At 35.9% G+C, this 21,785-nt stretch overlaps 1 protein-coding gene across 8 annotated transcripts in view; it reads left to right on the plus strand.

The window, feature by feature from the left end:
- Nucleotides 1–21,785, plus strand: part of Fam184a (family with sequence similarity 184 member A) — a 136,307-nt gene that overhangs the window by 55,677 nt on the left and 58,845 nt on the right. For all 8 annotated transcript variants that reach the window (XR_007109566.1, XM_047559120.1, XM_047559122.1 and 5 more), the window contains exons 4-7: nt 474–655; nt 1,913–2,110; nt 5,403–5,525; nt 21,601–21,762. Coding sequence is in view for 7 of the 8 variants with exons in the window: in XM_047559120.1 (XP_047415076.1) it covers nt 474–655; nt 1,913–2,110; nt 5,403–5,525; nt 21,601–21,762 (665 nt within the window). In the remaining variant the exon portion in view is untranslated. The remainder of the gene's footprint in view (nt 1–473; nt 656–1,912; nt 2,111–5,402; nt 5,526–21,600; nt 21,763–21,785) is intronic.

Genomic DNA, 21,785 nt, shown 5'->3' on the forward strand with positions numbered 1-21,785 from the left:
CAAACTGCTGCCTGCCACCTTTGTTCCCTGCATACAAATTTTTCCTTTGTTAGAATTAGAAAAAAGAAGAAATTAGAAAAGAACAAATTGCTCATTTTGTCTTTATAGTATTAGTTAGTACATTCTCTTACCTTGTTTTACTCCCAGGAGACTTTTACATGAACCACTGAAGAGTTGCTTGTACTTCAATTTGTATAACCTACAATCTTAAGAAAAGAAAAAGAAACATACTAAGTATAGAGACCAACTTCAGTGAAGTGAAAAATGAACTTTCTAATTTAAATTAGTTCAGTTAGATAAGAAACATTCTCATGGCAAGTATTTCCATTTTATACAGGGAAGCAACCAATGAAAAATTTGTATATGTAGACCCTTTATTTTTCTTACAGTACAATTGTGCCATTAAATATAAACTGTTTAATATCATAGCAACTGGTTTTAAAATTGTAAGGATTTTCTTTGGCGGTGAATAGGTCATATTGGAATGCTTCAAGCAACTCAAATGACCCAGGAGGTTACAATTAAGGATTTAGAATCAGAAAAATCAAGGACCAATGAAAGATTATCTCAGCTTGAGGAGGAAAGAGCTTTTTTGCAAAGCAGAACTCAAAGTCTGGATGAAGAGCAGAAACAGCAAATCCTGGAACTGGAGAAGGTAAAGAGTAACGAGGTACTGCAGAAAGGGAGGGGAGAAAGGTTCAATTTAGCTTGTTTTCAGATTTAAAGTATTTGAAGTGTTTACTCCTACTTCCACAGTATCAGTACATTTCTTACTCTAGCAGTTGTTTTTATTTTTATCTTGAAGAAAAGGTACAAAGCTAGGGTATTCTATATTATGTATATATTCAAAATATTTGAGTAATAATCTAGAATATTAAAATTTAAGACATTTCAACTATTTCAAGCCAGATACTGAGTGAACTCTGATTTTAGTGGAAGGTGCATTTAGTTAAACAGGTTTGTTTTTGTATTAATTTTTTTTTTCAATACTGGAATTGAACCCAGGGCCTCAAGCATGCTAGGCAAGCAGTCTACCACTGAGCTACATCACTAGCCATTTTTTTAAACTTTATTTTGAGATCTCACTAAGTTGCCCAGACTGACTTCAGACTTTCCATCCTGTGCCTCTTCTTCCTGTGTACCTGGGATTATAGGGGTCTATGCCACTATGTTCATCTGCACATACACTTAAGAAATTTTTATATAACAAAAAAGGATGACAAGTATCAAGTTTTGAAAATTCGTATATCAGCATATCAGATTTCTAGACTAATTAGGTCAGACATCATTTGTAGAGTCATTGCTGAATATTTATTTTGATTTTTTTCAGATATTCACAATACCAAATAGGAGTTGTATTCATCTTTTCCTTTCTCCTTCCCTCAACAACTTAATATATGTGCATACACACACTTTCCCATCAAGGTTAGGCTCCCTTCCTGTGTATTCTCACAACACATGATGGACACCCCTTTTGTAGGACTTATAAAATTATATTATCAGTGTCTTTTAACTTTTTTTCACGTCTAGACTTGTGAGTGCTTAAAGGATTGACAATTGGAACTCAAAATTGTGCTAGATAGTATCACTTGAGGTGGCTAATGGGTAAAACCATTTTGCATGCTACTGTGACATACAGGAGCCCATTCTCTTTTAAACTTTCTTTTTTCAATTTATATTTGGTTCTGACTTAATAATGATCTATTTTATTTCTTGGCTTAAAATATTTTATTTTACCTCTGCCACCTTGTCACTTTCTGAGTATACCAATGATCTATTCTCAGTTTTAAAAGTCTAAGTCACATAGCATTCAGTTCACTCAAGTATACATATTTGTAAGGTGTTCAAATACTAATAGCAGTAATAAAAAATGCAGGTGTCAGTTACTGATCTTTGTTTGTTTTAATTTAAGAAAGTAAATGAAGCAAAGAGAACTCAACAAGAATATTATGAAATGGAGTTAAAAAATCTGCAAAATAGATTGGAAGGAGAGGTGACTCAATTAAATGAAGCCCATTCTAAGACTTTGGAAGAATTAGCCTGGAAGCACCATATGGCAATTGAGGCTGTCCACAGCAATGCAATTAGAGATAAGAAAAAATTGCAAATGGTGAGTAAAAATTCAGTTTATCATTGTGTTGTAAACTGATAAGATTTTTGTAATATCCAACATGGCCTGTATTGTAAAGGAATAATTTGCTTCATTTTGAGGTTCCTGTCCTATAATCATTCTTTAAATAATAGTTCAAATAGAAGCATACAAAAAGTTCTTGATATGGGACATAGTTTATTGAACTCATATACGGCATTGTTGCTTTATATAAGCTATAATAGAAACACTGTCTTTGATTTTAAACTGTCTCTTCATGAGACAACCAACTAAGTGTACCTCTCAGGAAGCCTCAACTAGTGGAAGCATCTATTTTCTTGTAAATAGTTTCCTTCCCTGGGAAAATTTTTTTTGTGTGTTTTTCTTCTCTCTTCCTCATCTAAGTCATTAGCTTGCTAATGGTTCTATATGACAATATTGCATGGTGTAAAGAATGAAATATATGATAGACCTGGGGCTTACACTGAGCTCTTTACTTATTAGCATGTTACCTTGGGCCCTGCAAGCTATAATGTTCCTCTGAGGCTCAAGTAAGATAAAGTATTGAGTTTTCAGACATGTCCTAGCACATGGGTGATGAAAAAAATACTAGTTATTAGTATTTATTACCATGTGACAGATACTGCCATGATGTTTTACATATATTTTTTCATTTAATGCAATTGATTTGATTGCTATACCCATTTTACTGAAGAGGGGATGTGCTTAGTCATATGCAACTAATGAAAATCAGTCAGGCCTTTAACTCAGGTCTCATTTATGACAAACTCCAAGGCATTTAAACACCACCTCATCTAGGCATTTATTAATGATGACTATTATGTTTTATTTAGTATCATTTTTGCAATTTACTAAGAGCTTTCTTATATTCCTTAATACTCAAGATTTGGAGATTAGTATCATTTTTATTATATAGATAGTGAATATGTTTAATAAACCCAAATGCAGAACCGCAAACCTAGTAAGTAGAGGAGGTGGAATACAGATTTAGATCTTCTGCTTAGTGTTCCTTCCTTTTGTGCACTATTAGTTGGAAAAAATATTTCAAGAACTAAAAACTAAAAATTCAATAACACTTTCTGTTAGAATGTTATTTCTGTCTAAACTTATTATTATGTGTGTATAAAGCCAGAGATATATGATGGTAGTACTCTAGGCACACTCACCGTTCTAGGACTAATGCATGCTGCCTTTAATCACATGCATGCTGAGTGACTCTGGATGTGTGTAGCATGTGTTCAGGGTTTTATTGTAAAATGTTAAATGGTACCTGCTACTTCTGTAATTTCTTTTATAGCTATCTTTTACTAATATTTTTCATTTCAATATCCCTTTCACTGTACCCTTCTTTTTTATTGGAACATTTAAATTGTACATGTCTTGCTTTTAGTCTTTATATCTCTGTATTGTTTAAGTACCAGAATCAAGTTATCTTTCATCAATATCATTTTTGCTTCATTACTTTATTCATAATCATTCTTTCATGCATTGTTTGGGACCCCCTCAAAAACTTGCCTTAACCCGCTTATGTTTCTTAAAGCATGGTTGCTGTAAGACAGATCACTTGACATTTCTTGTATGTGAACATATTCAAAACCTGTGTGGTAGCCTTATTTGTACCCTTCTCTTTTGTCAAAAATAACTGTTTGTCACTTGTTCCTTCATTTCCCTCTTGCCTCCTTGTTTGTATGAGTCTAAGTAAAACCAAGTTCCTAGAATAGTCTTTAAAGAATATTTAGCTAAAATTTAGATAAAGGACTTATCTGTTCCTTATTGTTAAGTTATCCAAAAGGATTGTTTTCCATCCTTACTAGTTCACCCATCTGAATGTGAATAAACAGAGAACCCAAGCAGAGGAGTTCACATGCAGGCTTGGGAACTGCATTAGAAAGGCAAGGCAGTTCTTGTGTGGCATCTGGGTACTTGGATTTCAGCAGGGTTCCCACCTTTTCCTAATAAGAATGACTCACTGCATCTAAACTATTTATGCATACAATGTAATACTTTCCTCCTGGAAGTCTGGAATTTTGGTATATACCAGAACAAAGGTACCTGTATGACGAGCTGCCCACAAAAACCTGGGTACCAAGTATATCATGAACTTTCCTGATAGACAACATTCGATATGAGTTATCACAACTTGCTAGAGAAATTATGTCCGATGTTGAGAGGGCTCTTTGAATCTTTGCCTGGTCTTCTGTAAACTTCCTCTCATGTTCCTTTCCTTTTGCTGGTTGTACTTTGAGTGCTTTCACTGTAATAAATTAGAGCCCTGAATGGGACTGTACAGTGTGTCCTGTGAGTACTCCTAACATATCACCAGGCCTGAGTTTGTCATGGTACCCTAAAATAGGACTCTTTTATTACTCTGCTCCCCTCACACTGTAAGAACATTGAGTGACTTGTGACACACCATGCTCTTTAATGCCTCCATGATGTTCAGCACTTACTTTTTCCTCTGCCTGAAATACTGTGTTCCCCTCTTACTCCACCTCCTGTTCCTTTCTGGTGTAGCCCTTCCAAACCCTGCTTAGGAATTCCTTTCTTTCTAAAGATTTTCGTACCAATGACCTTATCAGTTCCCCATCCATATATTCCTGTAACCTCTCTGTATGTCTAATTCTAATTAACTTTCTTTAATTACTTGATTCTTGAGCTTATTAAAGGCAGCCAGCATGTCTTACTGCCTTTGTTTCCCAAGCATTAAGTAGCATGCCTGGCAAATAGTAGGTGGTCTTGAGTAAGAATCAATTTTACTGGTTTTGCTATTCAGTTGTCTTAATTTTGTACTTTATAATTTTCTGCTCTATTTCCATATTAGACATCTGGGTTCCAGAAGTGTTACTAGATTTGTTTAAATATAAATATAAAAGAATTCTGAATTCTGATGAATTTGAATGTTTTCTTTTTTTTTTCTGTGTTGCTGGGGATTGAACCCAGGGCCTTCTGCTTGCAAGGCAAGCACTCTACTGACTGAGCTATCTTCCCAGCCTGTATGTTTTCTTTATCCCATCAAATTATCATTTATAGCACTCTTCTCAGTTTTCTGACTATAACTTAATCTAAACTAGTCATATATTCTACTTTAAAAACGTACTTAATGGCTATATCATATGTGATTTGAATGATAGAATCTAGAATTTAGCCAAGTCACTGTTAATGCTGATATTATTGGAAGGTAAGGTTAATTTGAACGTTGTCAAAATGTAAAACAGAAAAGTCTTTTCCTTGGTACCTCAAAAGTATATAATGTTTGCAATGTTGTTTACTTTCTAATATTTCTTTTTCTAAGGAATTGGAGGAACAACATAAAAAGGAAAAACTAAACCTGGAAGAGGACAAAAATCAACTTCAACTAGAACTAGAAAATCTGAAGGAAGCCCTGGAAGACAAGCTGAATGCAGCCAATCAAGAGGCAAGGATTTTTTAGGCCTATCATCTACACTATAAATGTTATTAATAGTAATTTATTCTGGTGACACTGTATAGGTAGGTGAACCTTAGTGAAGGTAACATTTCTGGAATAAAAATAATCAAAAACTATTGATGCTGAATTTTTCATAAGTTCTTAGAAGGTAAAAATTTACCGTCAAAAACACTAAATCACGGTGTTTTTGTCAGGGAAAGCAAACAAAGGAGAACATTTCTTACTGGGGTAAAAAAAATGGAAGAAGTGTATCATCTCTTTTGCAAAATCTTCTTTACCCTATGTCTAGTTTTGTTTTTTTTTTAAGTTCTAAATTTTTTTTTTAAAGAAACTTTTTAAGTTCTAAATAGTGGCATCTAAAATTAATTTTAAATTTTTTATGAAAATATATTTTATCCTGGAAAAGAAAAGGCTATGATAAAAATGTTTTCACAAATTTGTGAATAAAATAAATGTAAAGACCTTTTTATTTTTTTTATTTATTTTTATTTTTATTATTATTGTATACAAATGGGATACATGTTGTTTCTCTATTTGTACATGGAGTCAAGGCATACCATTTGTGTAATCATACGTTTACATAGGGCAATGATGTTTGATTATTTTTTTCCCTTCCCCCCCACCCCTCCCACCCCTCTTTTCCCTCTATACAGTCCTTCTTTCCTTCATTCTTACCACACTCCTTATCCCTAACCCTAAACCTAACCCTAACTCTAACGCTAACCCCTCCCCCCCTCATCCGCTTATCAGCGAGATCATTCGTCCTTTAGTTTTCTGAGATTGGCTTATCTCACTTAGCATGATATTCTCCAGTTTCATCCATTTGCCTGCAAATGCCATAATTTTATCATTCTTCATTGCGGAGTAATATTCCATTGTATATATATGCCACAGTTTCTTTATCCATTCATCAACTGAAGGACATCTAGGTTGGTTCCACAATCTGGCTATGGTGAATTGAGCAGCAATGAACATTGATGTGACTGTATCTCTGTAGTATGCTGATTTTAAGTCCTTTGGGTATAGGCCAAGGAGTGGGATAGCTGGGTCAAATGGTGTTTCCATTCCAAGCTTTCTGAGGAATCTCCACACTGCTTTCCAGAGTGGCTGCACTAATTTGCAACCTCACCAGCAATGTATGAATGTACCTTTTTCTCCACATCCTCGCCAACACCTGTTGTTGCTTGTGTTCTCGATATTCTAATTGGTGTGAGATGAAATCTTAGGGTACTTTTGATTTGCATTTCCCTTATTACTAGGGATGTTGAACATTTTTTCATATATCTGTTGATTACTTGTACATCTTCTTCTGTGAAGTGTCTGTTCATTTCCTTAGCCCATTTGTTGATTGGATTATTTATATTCTTGGTGTAGAGTTTTTTGAGTTCTTTATGTATTCTGGAAATTAGCGCTCTATCTGAGGTATGGTTGGCAAAGATATTCTCCCACTCTGTAGGCTCTCTCTTCACATTGCTGATAGTTTCCTTTGCTGAGAGAAAGCTTTTTAGTTTGAATCTATCCCAGTTGTTGATTCTTGCTTTTATTTCTTGTGCTATGGGAGTCCTGTTAAGGAAGTCTGATCCTAAGCCAAAAAGTTGAAGATTTGGACCTACTTTTTCTTCTATAAGATGGAGGGTCTCTGGTCTGATTCCGTGGTCCTTGATCCATTTTGAGTTGAGTTTTGTGTAGGGTGAGAGATAGGGGTTTGATTTCATTCTGTTGCATGTGGTTTTCCAGTTTTCCCAGCACCATTTGTTGAAGAGGCTATCTTTTCTCCATTGCATATTTTTGGACCCTTTGTCTAGTATGAGAAAATTGTATTTATTTGGGTTTGTGTCCATGTCCTCTATTCTGTACCATTGATCTACCTGTCTATTTTGGTACCAATACCATGCCGTTTTTGTTACTATTGCTTTGTAGTAGAGTTGAAGATCTGGTATTGCAATACCCCCTGCTTCGCTCTTGCTACTGAGGATTGCTTTAGCTATTCTAGGTTTTTTATTCTTCCAGATGAATTTCATAATTGCTTGCTCTATTTCTGCAAGGTACATCATTGGGATTTTAATTGGAATTGCATTGAATCTGTATAGCACTTTAGGTAGTATAGCCATTTTGAAAATATTAATTCTGCTTATCCAGGAACATGGGAGATCTTTTCATCTTCTAAGGTTTTCTTTAATTTCTTTCTTTAGTGTTCTGTAGTTCTCATTGTAGAGGTCTTTCACCTCTTTTGTGAGATTGATTCCCAAGTATTTTATTTTTTTCAAAGCTATTGTGAATGGGGTAGTTTTCCTAATTTCTCTTTCTGAAGATTCATCACTTATGTATAAAAATGCATTGGATTTATGAGCATTGATCTTGTAACCTGCTACTTTACTGAATTTACTTATGAGTTCTAAAAGTTTTCTGGTGGAATTTCCAGGTTCCTCTAAATATATAATCATGTCATCAGTGAACAGGGATACTTTGAGTTCTTCTTTTCCTATTCGTATCCCTTTAATTTCTTTCGTTTGTCTGATTGCTCTGGCTAGAGTCTCAAAGACGATGTTGAATAGAAGTGGTGAAAGAGGGCATCCTTGCCTTGTTCCAGTTTTTAGGGGGAACGCTTTCAGTTTTTCACCATTTAGAATGATATTAGCCATGGGCTTAGCGTAGATGGCCTTTATAATGTTAAGGAATGTTCCCACTACCCCAATTTTTTCTAGTGTTTTGAGCATGAAGGGATGCTGTATTTTATCAAATGCTTTTTCTGCATCTATTGAAATAATCATGTGATTCTTAACTTTAAGTCTGTTGATATGGTGAATTACATTTATTGATTTCCGGATGTTGAACCAACCTTGCATCCCTGGGATAAAACCCACTTGATCGTGGTGCACTATCTTTTTAATATGTTTTTGTATGCGATTTGCTAAAATTTTGTTGAGAATTTTTGCGTCGATGTTCATTAAGGATATTGGTCTGAAATTTTCTTTCCTCGATGTGTCTCTGTCTGGTTTAGGTATCAGGGTGATATTGGCTTCATAGAACGAGTTTGGGAGGGTTCCCTCCTCTTCTATTTCATGGAATAGTTTGAGGAGTATTGGAATGAGCTCTTCTTTAAAGGTTTTGTAGAACTTGGCTGAGAACCCATCTGGTCCCGGACTTTTCTTTGTTGGCAGGCTTTTGATGACCTCTTCTATTTCATTGCTTGAAATTGGTTTATTTAAGTTATGTATGTCCTCCTCGTTCAGTTTAGGTAATTCATATGTCTCTAGAAATTTGTTGATGTATTCGAGGTTTTCTGTTTGTTGGAGTATAGATTTTCAAGATAGCTTCTAATTATGTTTTGTATTTCACTCGTGTCTGTTGTGATATTTCCTTGTTCATTCCGAATTTTAGTAATTTGAGTTTTCTCCCTCTTTCTCTTTGTTAGTGTGGCTAAGGGTTTATCAATTTTGTTTATTTTTTCAAAGAACCAACTATTTATTTTGTTAATTTTTCGAGTTGTTTCTTTTGTTTCAATTTTGTTGATTTCGGCTCTGATTTTAACTATTTCCTGTCTTCCAGTACTTTTGGTATTGGTCTGCTCTTCTTTTTCTAGGGCTTTGAGCTGTAGTGTTAAGTCATTTATTTGTTGATTTCTACTTCTTTTTTTGAATGCGCCCCATGAAATAAATGTTCCTCTAAGTACTGCTTTCATAGTGTCCCAGAGATTTTGATATGATGTGTCTTTGTTCTCATTTACTTCTAAGAATTTTTTATTTCCCTCCTGATGTCTTCTGTTATCCATTCATCATATAATAGTGTATTATTTAATCTCCAGGTATTGGAGAAGTTTCTGTTTTTTATTCTGTCATTTATTTCTAATTTCAATCCATTATGATATGATAGAGTACAAGGTAGTATCTCTATCTTCTTGTATTGCTAACAGTAGCTTTGTGGCATAAAATATGGTCTATTTTAGAGAAGGATCCATGTGCTGCTGAGAAGAAAGTGTATTCGTTCTTTGTTGGATGGTATATTCTATATATGTTGGTTAAGTCTAAATTGTTGATTGTGTTATTGAGATCTATAGTTTCTTTATTCAATTTTTGTTTGGACGATCTATCCAGTGGTGAGAGAGGTGTGTTAAAATCGCCTAGTATTATTGTGCTGTGGTCTATTTGATTTCTGGAATTGAGAAGGATTTGTTTGACGTACGTGGATGAGCCAATGTTCGGGCCATAGATATTTATGATTGTTATGTCTTGCTGATTTATGCTTCCCTTCAGCAGCATGTAATGTCCTTCTTTATCCCTTCTGACTAGTTTTGGCTTGAAGTCCACATTATCTGAAATGAGGATGGATACTCCAGCTTTTTTGCTGTGTCCGTGTGCATGGTATGTTTTTCCCAATCCTTTCACCTTTAGTCTATGGGTATCTCTTTCTATGAGATGAGTCTCTTGCAGGCAGCATATTGTTGGATTTTTCTTTTTAATCCAATCTGCCAGTCTGTGTCTTTTGATTGATGAATTCAGGCCATTGACATTCAGGGTTATTATTGTGATATGATTTGTATTCCCAGTCATTTGACTCATATTTGTTTTTGACATGATTTGGTTTCTCCTTTATTTGGCTATTCCTTTAGGCTAGCGCCTCCTGTTGCTGATTTGCATCGTTGTTTTTCATCTCTTCCTCATGAAATATTTTGCTGAGAATGTTCTGTAATGCTGGCTTTCTTTTTGTAAATTCCTTTAGCTTTTGTTTATCATGGAAGGATCTTATTTCATCGTCAAATTTGAAGGTAAGTTTTGCTGGGTATAAGATTCTTGGTTGACATCCATTTTCTTTCAGGGCTTGAAAAATGTTGTTCCAGGCCCTTCTAGCTTTTAAAGTCTGGATTGAAAAATCTGCTGATATTCTTATTGGTTTCCCTCTGATTGTAATTTGATTCTTTTCTCTCACGACCTTTAAAATTCTGTCTTTGTTTTGTATGTTAGGTATTTTCATAATTATGTGCCTTGGTGTGGTTCTGTTGTAATTTTGTGTATTTGGAGTTTTATAATCCTCTTGTACTTGGTTTTCCATTTCATTCTTCTGATTTGGGAAGTTTTGTTATATTATTTCATTGAATAGATTGTTCATTCCTTTGGTTTGTTTCTCTAAGCCTTCCTCAATCCCAATAATTCTTAAAATTCGCCTTTTCATGATATCCCATAATTCTTGTAGATTCTGTTCATGATTTCTTACCATCTTCTCTGTTTGGCCAACTTTGTTTTCAAGATTAAATAATTTGTCTTCAGTGTCTGAGGTTCTGTCTTCCAGGTGTTCTATCCTATTGGTTATGCTTTCTATGGAGTTTTTAACTTGGTTTATTGTTTCCTTCATTTCAAGTATTTCAGTTTGTTTTTTTTTTCAGTTTCTCTAACTCTTTATTGAAATGATCTCTTGCTTCCCGTATTTGGTCTTTTAACTGTTGATTGGTGCGATCATTTAATGCCTGCATTTGCTCTTTCATCTCCTCCTTCAATGCCTGCATTTGCTCTTTCATCTCCTCGTTTGCTTTCCTGATTGCTTTAATTATGTACATTCTGAACTCCCTTTCTGACATTTCTTCTGCTGTGCTGTCATTGGGTTTTATTGATATAGTATCTAGGTTTGTTTGGGACATTTTCTTCCCTTGTTTTCTCATATTGGTCAGCTGTCAGTGGGACCCTGAGATATTGCAGATTTCCTCTATTGGCTTATACTGTCCCGGTTGATTTCCAGTGTATCACCTCCAAGCCTTCAGTAGCCTGATGTCTTTGAGGAACTTGATAATGCAGTGCATCCGAAGAAAGCTGCCCCTAGCCCGCTACTGGTTCCAGGGCTTGGAGCTGGCTCTGTGCGGAAAGGTTCTCACTGGGGGCCTGCACCTTGCAGCTGGCCGTGTGGGAGGAGCCCACCGCCGGAGTATGGAAGGCTACCTGGGGAAGACTCTAGCTGCCCTGCCCTGCTCTGATAAGCCACCCCTATCTGTGCCTGCTGCCCAGGCCAGGTTTTGCCCAGTGGGGGAGACTCACCCCATGACTCTATTTTTGTCCAAGTCTCTCAATGCCTCCCCTTCTTGAGTCCTGGGTTCTGGCGAGACTGGGGATGCAGTCACCCTCTAGGCCGCCATCTTGGATCGCTCCGTGGAAAGGAGCCTGTGGCCGGAGTGGGCAGAGCCGCCTGGAGAAGTCTCTGGCTGCCCTGCCCTGATCCCAGAGGCTGCTTGCGGATCGAAGCTCTCCGTTGGCTCAGGGACTTGTGGCTGGCTCTATGTAGAAAGGCTCTCACTGGGCGGTCTGTTCCGAGAAGCTAGCCTTGAAAGGCGCCTCCCACCGCAGGGGTCCAGGGTGCTTGGGGAAGTCTCTGGCTGCCCTGTCCTGGTCCCTGAAACTGCTTGCGGGCCGGAGTACGCTGTGCTGGCTCCGGGACTTGGAGCTTGTTCTGGTCTGAAAGGCTCTCACTAGGGGGCCTGCTCCGCCATCTTGGATCGTCCCCTAAAGACCTTTTTAAAATCATAACATAGTTCATCCCATCTTTCCCCTCTTTTGCCAGGTTGAGGCTATGGGCTAGAATGATCTTCCTCCTGTCTTCTTTCCTTTTAATCCTTCATGTGGCTTGTTGTGTGATCTTCTCCAAACTCAGTTCTGGTCCTGACACTTCTTATCTTGTCAGCTCCTCTCACCACACAAGTGTCATCTTCCTGGACAGGCATCAAGTCTTGCTTTTCATCACTGCTTCTGCTCACAGAAACCACACCAAAACGCATGAATGCCCCTGAGCAGGCTATTAATTTTCACTCAGTGATGCTGAGCTATTTTTAAACATTTATCCAGAGAAAGTACCAAGCACTACATTTGGGAAGGGTAGAGTAGTAAGACTGTTAGTGAAATCAGCCCAGCCAATTTTTTGTTCAAGGTAATCCATTGCTGGCTTCAGATTTGCACACCCTCTCTCAGCAGAACACGATCTTTGGAGTTACCTTATCCTGCTCTCATTAGAAGGCACTTTAGTGACCATCTGTGTTTCTCATGCAGGTCCCTGCAGGGTTCCTCTCTCAATTCTAATTGGTTTATTTAAGTGTTCCTCCAACCTACATCCTGAAATTTCACTGAGGAGAGTTCTAGTAAATACGTAACTTATGTTCCTTCTGGCTACATTTTCAATTATGTTTTAGCACCCTAGTAGTGTTTTGGTGCCACTTTAGATTGACTCCTCAAGCATCTGCCTTGGCTTATTCCTCCATATGCTTCTATTTTCCATTCAGTTTGAGACATCTTTTCTCTTGTCCTGCTTTGCTGACAAGGATCTCCAGAGATAGTAAACATTCTTGTTCTGCTCCTGCTATTAAAGGAACCATATCAACATTTCCCTGTTAACACAAGATGCTTCTCCAGAGTTCTGTTTTGTAAGTACCCTTTATCAGGTCAGGAAAATTCTCTTCCAATTCTAGTTTTCTAATTTTAAGAAAATCATGAATAAATATTGAGTTTTATATACCTATTAAGATCATACTTTTTTCTTTTTTAATGTACTACTTTAATCAGTTTTCTCATATTAAATCAACATTGAATTTTTATATTTTTGATATGAGATTCAGTTGGTTAATACCTTTTTTTAGGATTCTTGGACATATTTGTGTAGGATTGCTTTTTGTTTTTCCTTTTTTCATATCATCCTTTCCTGGTTTTCAAGTCAAGGTTATACCAGCCTCATAAAATTAAATAGGACACATGCCTTCTTCTGTTCTTTGGAAGAGTGCATGAAAATGAAATTATTTTTTAACCTCATTTGCGTTGTGGTTAGAAATTGTGATTTGCATGAAAGCAGTCTTTCAAACTTGTTTAGGTTAGCTTTGTGACCTAGAATATGAGAGAAAGTTAGTGTTCAGAATATCAGTTGTGTAATGCAATGTATACTATATGCCTATCCATAAAATTAAAATTTTAAACTATTTTCTTAGCTCTTCTGTATGCTTTCTGATATTTATCTCCTTGATTGATCAGTTATTAAAAACTGATATTATGATGGTGGATTTATTTATTCCCCCTTAGATTCTGTCAACTTTTGTATATTTAGAAGCTTTGTTGTGTGCATATACAAGAAAAATATTTTAGTTACTTAGCAAATCATGCCTTTTAGCTTATGTTGTATTATTTGATATTATGTAACCTGCTTTCTTTTAGTTTGATATGGATAATATTTCTTTTTCTATGCTTTGACCTTCAGTTTTCTGCATTATTATGTTTACATGTACCTCTTGCAAACCACGTATGACTACAAATCTAGTCTGAAATGTTTTCCTTTTAAATAGAGAGTTTATTACATTTTTGTTTACGGGAGGACTAGTAGATATATCTATGCAGACAGAAGGAAAGGATTAGGAGATACTTTATAAAGACTGAAAGTGATGGTTTTAGAAAAAATTAATGAATATACTCTTTTCATAAGTTTAGGGATCTTAAGAACCCATACAAGTGATATAACCTAAAAGCAGGCTACAGGAATTTAGATGATAAATTCAAAAGTGTCAAAATCATAATATGATATGAAATGACTTTAGCATCTCAGTTGGAGCATAACTATGCTATCCTATGAAATATTATTTGGGATCTCCTTCAGAAACAAAATATTAGACTTGAGAGTTAATAATTTGACCTTATGGTATTTCAAATGTTCTTCTAATTTCAGGTTTATAAGTTTTCTTCTGGACATAGCTTTTTATGCATATACATGTGTGTGTGTGTGTATATATATATATATATATATATATATGTATATATATATATATTCTTAAAATGAAAATCTTCTTGTTTTATTATAAAATGTTATATCACAATTAAAATAATGTCTGATACATGGTAACAGATCAGTAAATATCTGTGAATGAAACATTAAATGAATTAACATATTACTGAAAACTAAGACAACTTACTGTAAATAAGAGTATAGTTTTCTCTTGTTGTGTAACAAATTTCCACCAAGTTTTGTGACTTGAAACAACATGCCTTTGTTATCACATGGTTTTGTAGGTCAGGAGTCCAGGTATGGGTTAACTATCCACTGCTCAGTGTCTCACTATGTTATGAGAATCAAGCAAAAAGTGGCAAAGAGAGGGAGAAACCAAACTTTTTATTTTACCCGACAGTACTAAAGGAGATTAGCAAGCCAAATTCTGAGTACCCCTCACCAGTTTTTTTTCACAGCATTTATAGGCTATCTAGTGTCATAAATCTTCTAATCTAAAATGATACATAGTTGTGCACAAGTTTTCAAAAAACGATATATGATTGTGTGTAAGGGTTTTCAAGCAGGAAGTGTGTTTACAAAAGCAACAAGATTGGCTCCTCTAACAAAACCTTTCTAGTCTTGAGCCCAGAGGCTTCAGAGGGGTGTAGGAATTTAGGTGATAAATTCAAAAGTGTTAAAATGCCTATGATTCAACGGAAAGTAGTTAGATCTGAGGGAAAGTCCTTTACAATCCAAAAGGAAGGAGTGAATAGTGCTAATTAGGTTCCCTGAAAACCTGCTGGTGGGAATGGGGAGGGAAACTCTCTCCCTTTCCCAGGCACTAATTTTTACAAGAGTCTTTAGTTTACCCTATATCCACACCTGGTTCAGTTACCCACTACAACTAGGCTGAGATCAAAGTGACAGTTGAGGCCACCATCCCACCTGAAGTGAGAGGTTCTTTTTAGGCTCACTGTTGTTACCAGAAATCATTTCCTTGTGGCCGTATGACTGAGGTCTCCATTTTTGTTTTATTTTATTTTTTGTAGTCGTAGGTGGACACAATACCTTTATTTTATTTATTTATATTTTATGTGGTACTGAGGATTGAAACCAGTGCCTCCTATGTGCTAGGCAAGCGCTCTACTGCTGAGCCACAACTGCAGCCCAAGGTCTCCATTTTCTTGCCAGCTCTTGACCAAGGGACTGCTTTCAACTCTTAAGAGCCTCCCTTCCCAGCACCCCCCCCCCGCCGACAAGTGACCAGGTGAAGTATATTTCACCCATGAGTCCTGTTTTAGTCAACTTTTTTTTTCACTGACTAAAGGACCTGACCAGAACAATTGTAGAGGAGGAAACGTTTATTTAAGGGCTCACAATATCAGAGGTCTCCATCCTAGATAACTGGTTTCATTCATCAGAACTTGAGGTAAGGCAGTTGATCAGGAAGCAGAGAGAGAGAGACTCCACTCTTCATATACAAAATATAGACCTCCATAGCCATGCTCCAATTTCCACCTCCTCCAGTCACACTCTTATCACTTTAATGACCACACAATTAGTCCCTATTGGGATTAATTCACTGATTGGGTTAAGACTTACAACCCAATCATTCCTCCTCTAAACCTTCTTATATTGTCTCACATGTGAACTTTTGGGGGACACCTCATATCCAAACCATAATAAGTCCCAAGACACGGAGGAGCCCAGGTTATCAGAGCTGCCTCCTATTAACCTTGCTCATCAGATTAGTGTTTTTCCTGGAAAACAGATAAATACTTTTATTCAATTTTTAAATTGCCTTTCTGTCTAGCTCTTGCTCTAAGAGAAAGATGATCTTAGAAAAAGAACTGAGTTGCAGTAGGAAGATGAATTGTGTGGGGAGTGAGTTAGATAGATGACTTAAGATGCAATTACATTAGTCCAGCAAGAAATGATTTACATCCTGATTTGGAAATAAAACTGGGAGTGGAAATTGTTTAGAAATAAGCAGGACCTTATGTGGTGATAGAAAGTTGACTCAGGTAACTAGCTCAGGTTTTTGGACAGATAATGATGCCACTGTTGAAAGGAGGAAAAGTTAATGAAAAGACAATGAGTTGTTTGTGTATGTGATGTCAAACTGATGGTAAGAAATCTAGGCTGGAACTAAGTGGAGTTTAGACTTAAAGGTTTATTAGTCAGTCCTTGAAGCCCTTTAAGGAGGACTTCACCCAGGCATAGCTGATAAGAAGAAGAGTACCAATGTTGAGTTAATAGGACAAGGAAAATGTATCAAGGAAAAATCAGAAGCCTGGGAATGAGGATTAAGATATCAGGAAATCACAAAAGCAATATTTAAAAGAGGGTGTGGGAGTACCTTGCAATGTCATACCGTGCTTATAAGTTAGAGTATGAGTCCTGAAGAGAGGGCAGTAGGTTGTGCAATCAAGAGTTCTCTAAAGACCTTCCTATAAATTCAACAGAAAAGTGGAATTGAAGCTAGAGTAAATAGATTTAATCAGAATAGTAGTGGACGAAAGTATTCTTTTAAGGCCCTGTGTATGTGGAAGACAAAGGTAAAATTGGGCCCTTTTTCAGCACCATGCCAAAAAAATTTCAAGTACACCAAAGATCAAAATGAATGGGAATCTGGATAGCAAGGTGTCTCTTGGCTCTTGTGTTTTCACAGGAGATTTCAAACAAGAACATATTAAAAGTATAGCAAATTTTATTAGAGGAAAAAGGAAAAACACCCTGAAGGCAGAGGATGAGTCATCTCAGAGAGGAAAGTGACATTGCACCCGCTTTGTTCTCTAGTTTGTTGGTGTCTTAGGGAAGTTTGTAGAGTCCCACCCAGGAACTACCTCTTTTGACTGATAGTAGAATTGCATCAAATTTTTTCGTTCCTTTTATGCATGAATTTACCCCAGGTATCCAATATAAATCCTCAGGGGGTGGGGAATTTTACTATTATAATGAGATTAAAATGACATGCTGAAAAGCAACTCTCAGTAATCTTGGCCCATGCTGACCCATTCTAATTGGAACTTGTTCTATAGATTTTTATGGTCAGTGGACTTTGTTTTTAATTATTCTGTCTTCCTGAGTCTGGGATTCTTTGGTCTGTATAAAGGTCACAAAAGTCCCCTTTGAGGGTAACTTGTGTTCTTATCAGGGAGAAGTCTTAGAGACTGTTATGGTTTGTATTTGAGGTATTCCCCCAAACCTGTGTTAATCCAGGAATATTCAGGGATAAAATTATTAGGTTATGAGAGCTGTAACTGAATTGGTCCATCCTAATTTGAATGGACTCTCTGGGAGTTAACTGTAGGCAGGTGGGATGTGACTAGAAGAGGTAGGCCACTAGGGCATGCCCTGGAAGGGTTTATCTGCCCTGTGGCCCCTTCCTCTTTCTATTTCCTGGCCACTATGAATGGAGTAGTGCTTCTCCACCATGCCCTTCCACCATGATCTTCCACCATATTCTGTGTCACCTTGGACCCAGAGCAATGGAATTGGAACACTATGGATTAAACCCCTGAAACCGTGAGCCAAAATAAACTTTTCCTCCTTTAAGTCGTTCTTTTTGGGAATTTTGGACACAGAAATGAAAAGCTGACTAACATAGACATATATTTCTTAGCCCTGAGAATAGTCCTGCATATGACAGATTGTTTGTCAAGGAAAGGTAACATCTTCTGTTGACTTAAGCCAGAACACGACCAGAATGACCTTAGGTAGACTGCTTTTCCAAAGTTTGTGGAAGACCAGCATATAGGCCCAGTCTATTGAATTATCCCCTTAACTTCATGTTCCTACTGCCTGTGTCTACCTGCTACCTGTCAATATGGCCTAGCAGTGGCCCTTGTACAATTCAAGGTCTATAAAGAAAAAATACTCAGGGATTCTTTTAGAAGTTAAATACCTACATATTCAGAGGTTAAGGAGATTTTATTTCTTTTTGATTGCTATTAAGTATATATGAACTTTTTCAGTAATTGACTCATTCATTTATTCTATAAATGTTGAATGACTCATTCATTTATTCTATAAATATTGAATATCTATTAAGTACTAAAGAACTGTTAGGCACTGTGGTTAAAGTGGTAATTAAGTCAGACTTGGTTCGCAGGAACTTATCATGGAGAGAGACACAGAAACAAGTACTTAGAAGTCTACCCATATTGCAAAAGGGTGGAAAGTGAACTTTACAGGATAGTAAACTGAGGAAAGCTTATACAAAGGCCCTGAGACATGAGAAATTTAAAGGAGTTGTAGGAATGGCAGTTTAAATGGAGCATGATAGCAACTATGCTTTTTATTTAGTGCTTACTACATTCCAAGGCAATGTTTTATTTAGTGTGACCTTTTTATTTTTCTCTCCTTTAATCCTCACAACAACCCTATGCAGTAAAAACTAATTGATAAGACACAGAAAAATAATGTAACTTGCCCACATCCTGTAGTAGTAGGTAAAGCCAGAATTCCAATCCAGGCAATTCTTACCCACAGCACTTACACATCCTCTCAATGAGTATAAAGAGAAGGAGAATTGGCCAACCTGAGCTGGAGATATAGGTAGGGATTATGCCATGGAGGACTTGTAAGACCTGTGAAAGATTTTGAATGTCATGCTAAGAACAGTGGGAAGCAGCTGGAAAATGCTCAGTCCTAACATGCAGGTGCTTTCCTGAGGAACAGTGCTTACACCTGGATCCCTATTTGTAATTTATAAATTTACTCTGGTGTTGCAGAATGGATTAGAAAAGGGCAAATGTAGATAGATAGGTATTTCAGGGAGGAGTTTCTACTGCCCGTATTTTCTCAGGGTGCACTTTACTAAGAGGAATGTGAATATTGATCCCTATTGCAAATTCTAACTCAAACTAGTCCAACAGAAAAGGAAATGTTAGTATCAGGCATGACTACATTCAGAACTGGAATTCTGTTTCTTCTTAGGTTGGATTTGCTGTCTTTCTATTGATTTCATGCTTCAGTCATGCATTCCCATAGGTACATTTGCAACTGGAAAAAGGTCTTTTATAAGAACTCCTTTAAAAGGTCCTAAGATGACTGTGAGTGGATAAGTTTAATCCACATGCTTGCCCTCAAACATTCCTGCTAGCAACAGCTTGAGGCAGCCTAATTAGTTTACACTCCCTCCAAACTCTGCATCCTGGAGTTTGGACTCCCTGCTGAGACTATATGGACCAATAGGAAAGGAGGGTTGATTGCCCAGATGCCAAAGGGAGATTTTGATTTTGGGAAATAGCAAATGTTTCCTACACATAATCATTTTTATTATATTTTAGGAAACATTTTAATCAGTTGTGTTCATTACTTACTTATTTTTTATTCTTTATTCTTTTTTTATTGTAAACAAATGGGATACATGTTGTTTCTCTGTACATGCAGTAAAGGCATACCATTTGTGTTACTTTTTTATAGTAGATTTAATTGTACAAAATTTTAAAGTTTTTACCTGTTTAAAATGTTCATTCTATCAGTACTTAGATTCTTAGTTTCTTTAACACACACCTTCTCTTTAACTAGAATACTGTTCTTTATGTTTTATATACATATAACCCTTAGTCATCTGAAAATTTTCTAGATTGTAAAAGAATATTCTTCATGTTAAATTTGATTATTCTTTTCTTATTGATTGTTATTACTTCTTTTTTATAGCGGTAGACCCTAGCCTTGAAACTAGATTTTCTGCTAAGTTTATAATCTTTCAATTCTGTTATGGATACCGTCCTTACATTTATTCATTCACCATCATGATACATACTTATTGCAAGCCAGAGAATACAAAAAGTAGAGGAGATAAAAGTAAGAAATATAAAATAGAGAAAGGAGGGCCTTAATATAATGACAGATAAAATTTTAGAATGGTTTAAGAAAATGCTATTTATAAATATGCTAGTACATTTTTAAAATTAAGAAAGAAATCTTTGTGTGAAAATTTATATTTTTAAAATGACTCAAAGTATTTGACCAATTCGACCAAACCAATTATAACCATGAAAGAAAACAGACCAACATATGTCTAAAGAGGCACTAGGCCCAGAGAATATAGTGGGTGAATTTTATCAAACTTTTAAGAAACAGGTCATTCTTTTGCTCTGAAAATATTTTAAAATGCAGAAAAATTGGGAGTCTCCTCAAATCATTTTATGAGGTTAGCATCCCATTAGAGACACTAACCAGATAACACACTCTGTACCCAGAATTGTTGAGTATTATATTCATATTTCAGCATATGCCTATATGAAGGGCTGTGTGCCTAGAAAGGGCTGTGGATCAGAGAGTTGTTGAAGACCTTTAATCATAGTTTTTTTTTTTTTTTTTTTGTGATACCTATACTTATAAGGATAAACATTCTGATAATTTTTAAATTCCCGGTTTAATTTTTGTAGGATTTTCATAGACTTGGCCATTTTATTAAAATGGGGTTTTTACTTCATAGCATTTTTCTAGATAATTTAAAGTATTTCATTCATGGATTTAGTTCCTATAATTAGAGGGTAGATATCTGCCTAATCTACAAATTGTCCATTTGCTCATAATTTCAAGAGTATATAAATTCAACTCTTAAAAATTTTATTAGACAAATTTTTATATGGAAATTCAGAAATTGCAACTTATTCTATAGGATATATTCAATCAACTTCTGAGTATTGATCTAAATTTATCACCTTTGTAAATAAAAGGAGAACTGGACTCAAATGAAATATAAATGATTCAATTTTAAAGAATGGTTTTAAAATATTTTATCTAATTTTTTTCAATCTTTAATATAATTTTTACCTTGCTCCAATTCCTTTCTATAGGTATTTTACTATATGATAATATCAGGAATTTTCTTAAAATCAAGAGCTTGAGAGGTATATCCATTTTTTTTTTTTTTACATAGTTGTTTTAAAAGGGAAACCATAAACATGGAGGTTTTTTCAAGAAACAGCAGATGAGCCAATGTGGTGGTGGTGCACACCTATGATATAAGCCAAGGGCTTGGGAGGCTGAGGCAGGGGGATGACAAGTTCAAGCCAGCCCCAACAATTTTAGCAAGGCCCTAAGCAACTTAGTGAGATCCTGTCTCAAAATAAAAAATAAAAAGGGTCGAAGATGTACTTAATGGTAAATTGCCCTGGATTAAATTCCTAGTACCCTGCCACACACACACACACACAAAACCAGATGATATAGTTTATTGTGAACATTTGAGTTCTTCCAATTTCATAAAGAAATGATTCATTCAGTAAAATTAAAACTAAAGAAAAAACTCTAAAAAAGGAATTATGGGACCCTTTTGCTAGTCTGTTAAAATGAGGCCTATTAAAAGTATTTTATTTACTTGTAGATTGGCCGCCTCCAAGATCTGGTAAGGAAAAGTGAACAAGGTCTTGGCTCTGCTGAAGGACTCATTGCTAGTCTTCAGGATTCCCAGGAAAGGCTTCAGAATGAACTTAACTTGACTAAAGGCAGACTGAAGGAGACCAAGGAAGTTCTAGTAAATGTTGAGGTAATTTCATAATTCTAATGTAA

This window comes from Sciurus carolinensis, chromosome 7 (genome assembly GCF_902686445.1).
Source record: "Sciurus carolinensis chromosome 7, mSciCar1.2, whole genome shotgun sequence".
Taxonomy (NCBI): domain Eukaryota; kingdom Metazoa; phylum Chordata; class Mammalia; order Rodentia; family Sciuridae; genus Sciurus; species Sciurus carolinensis.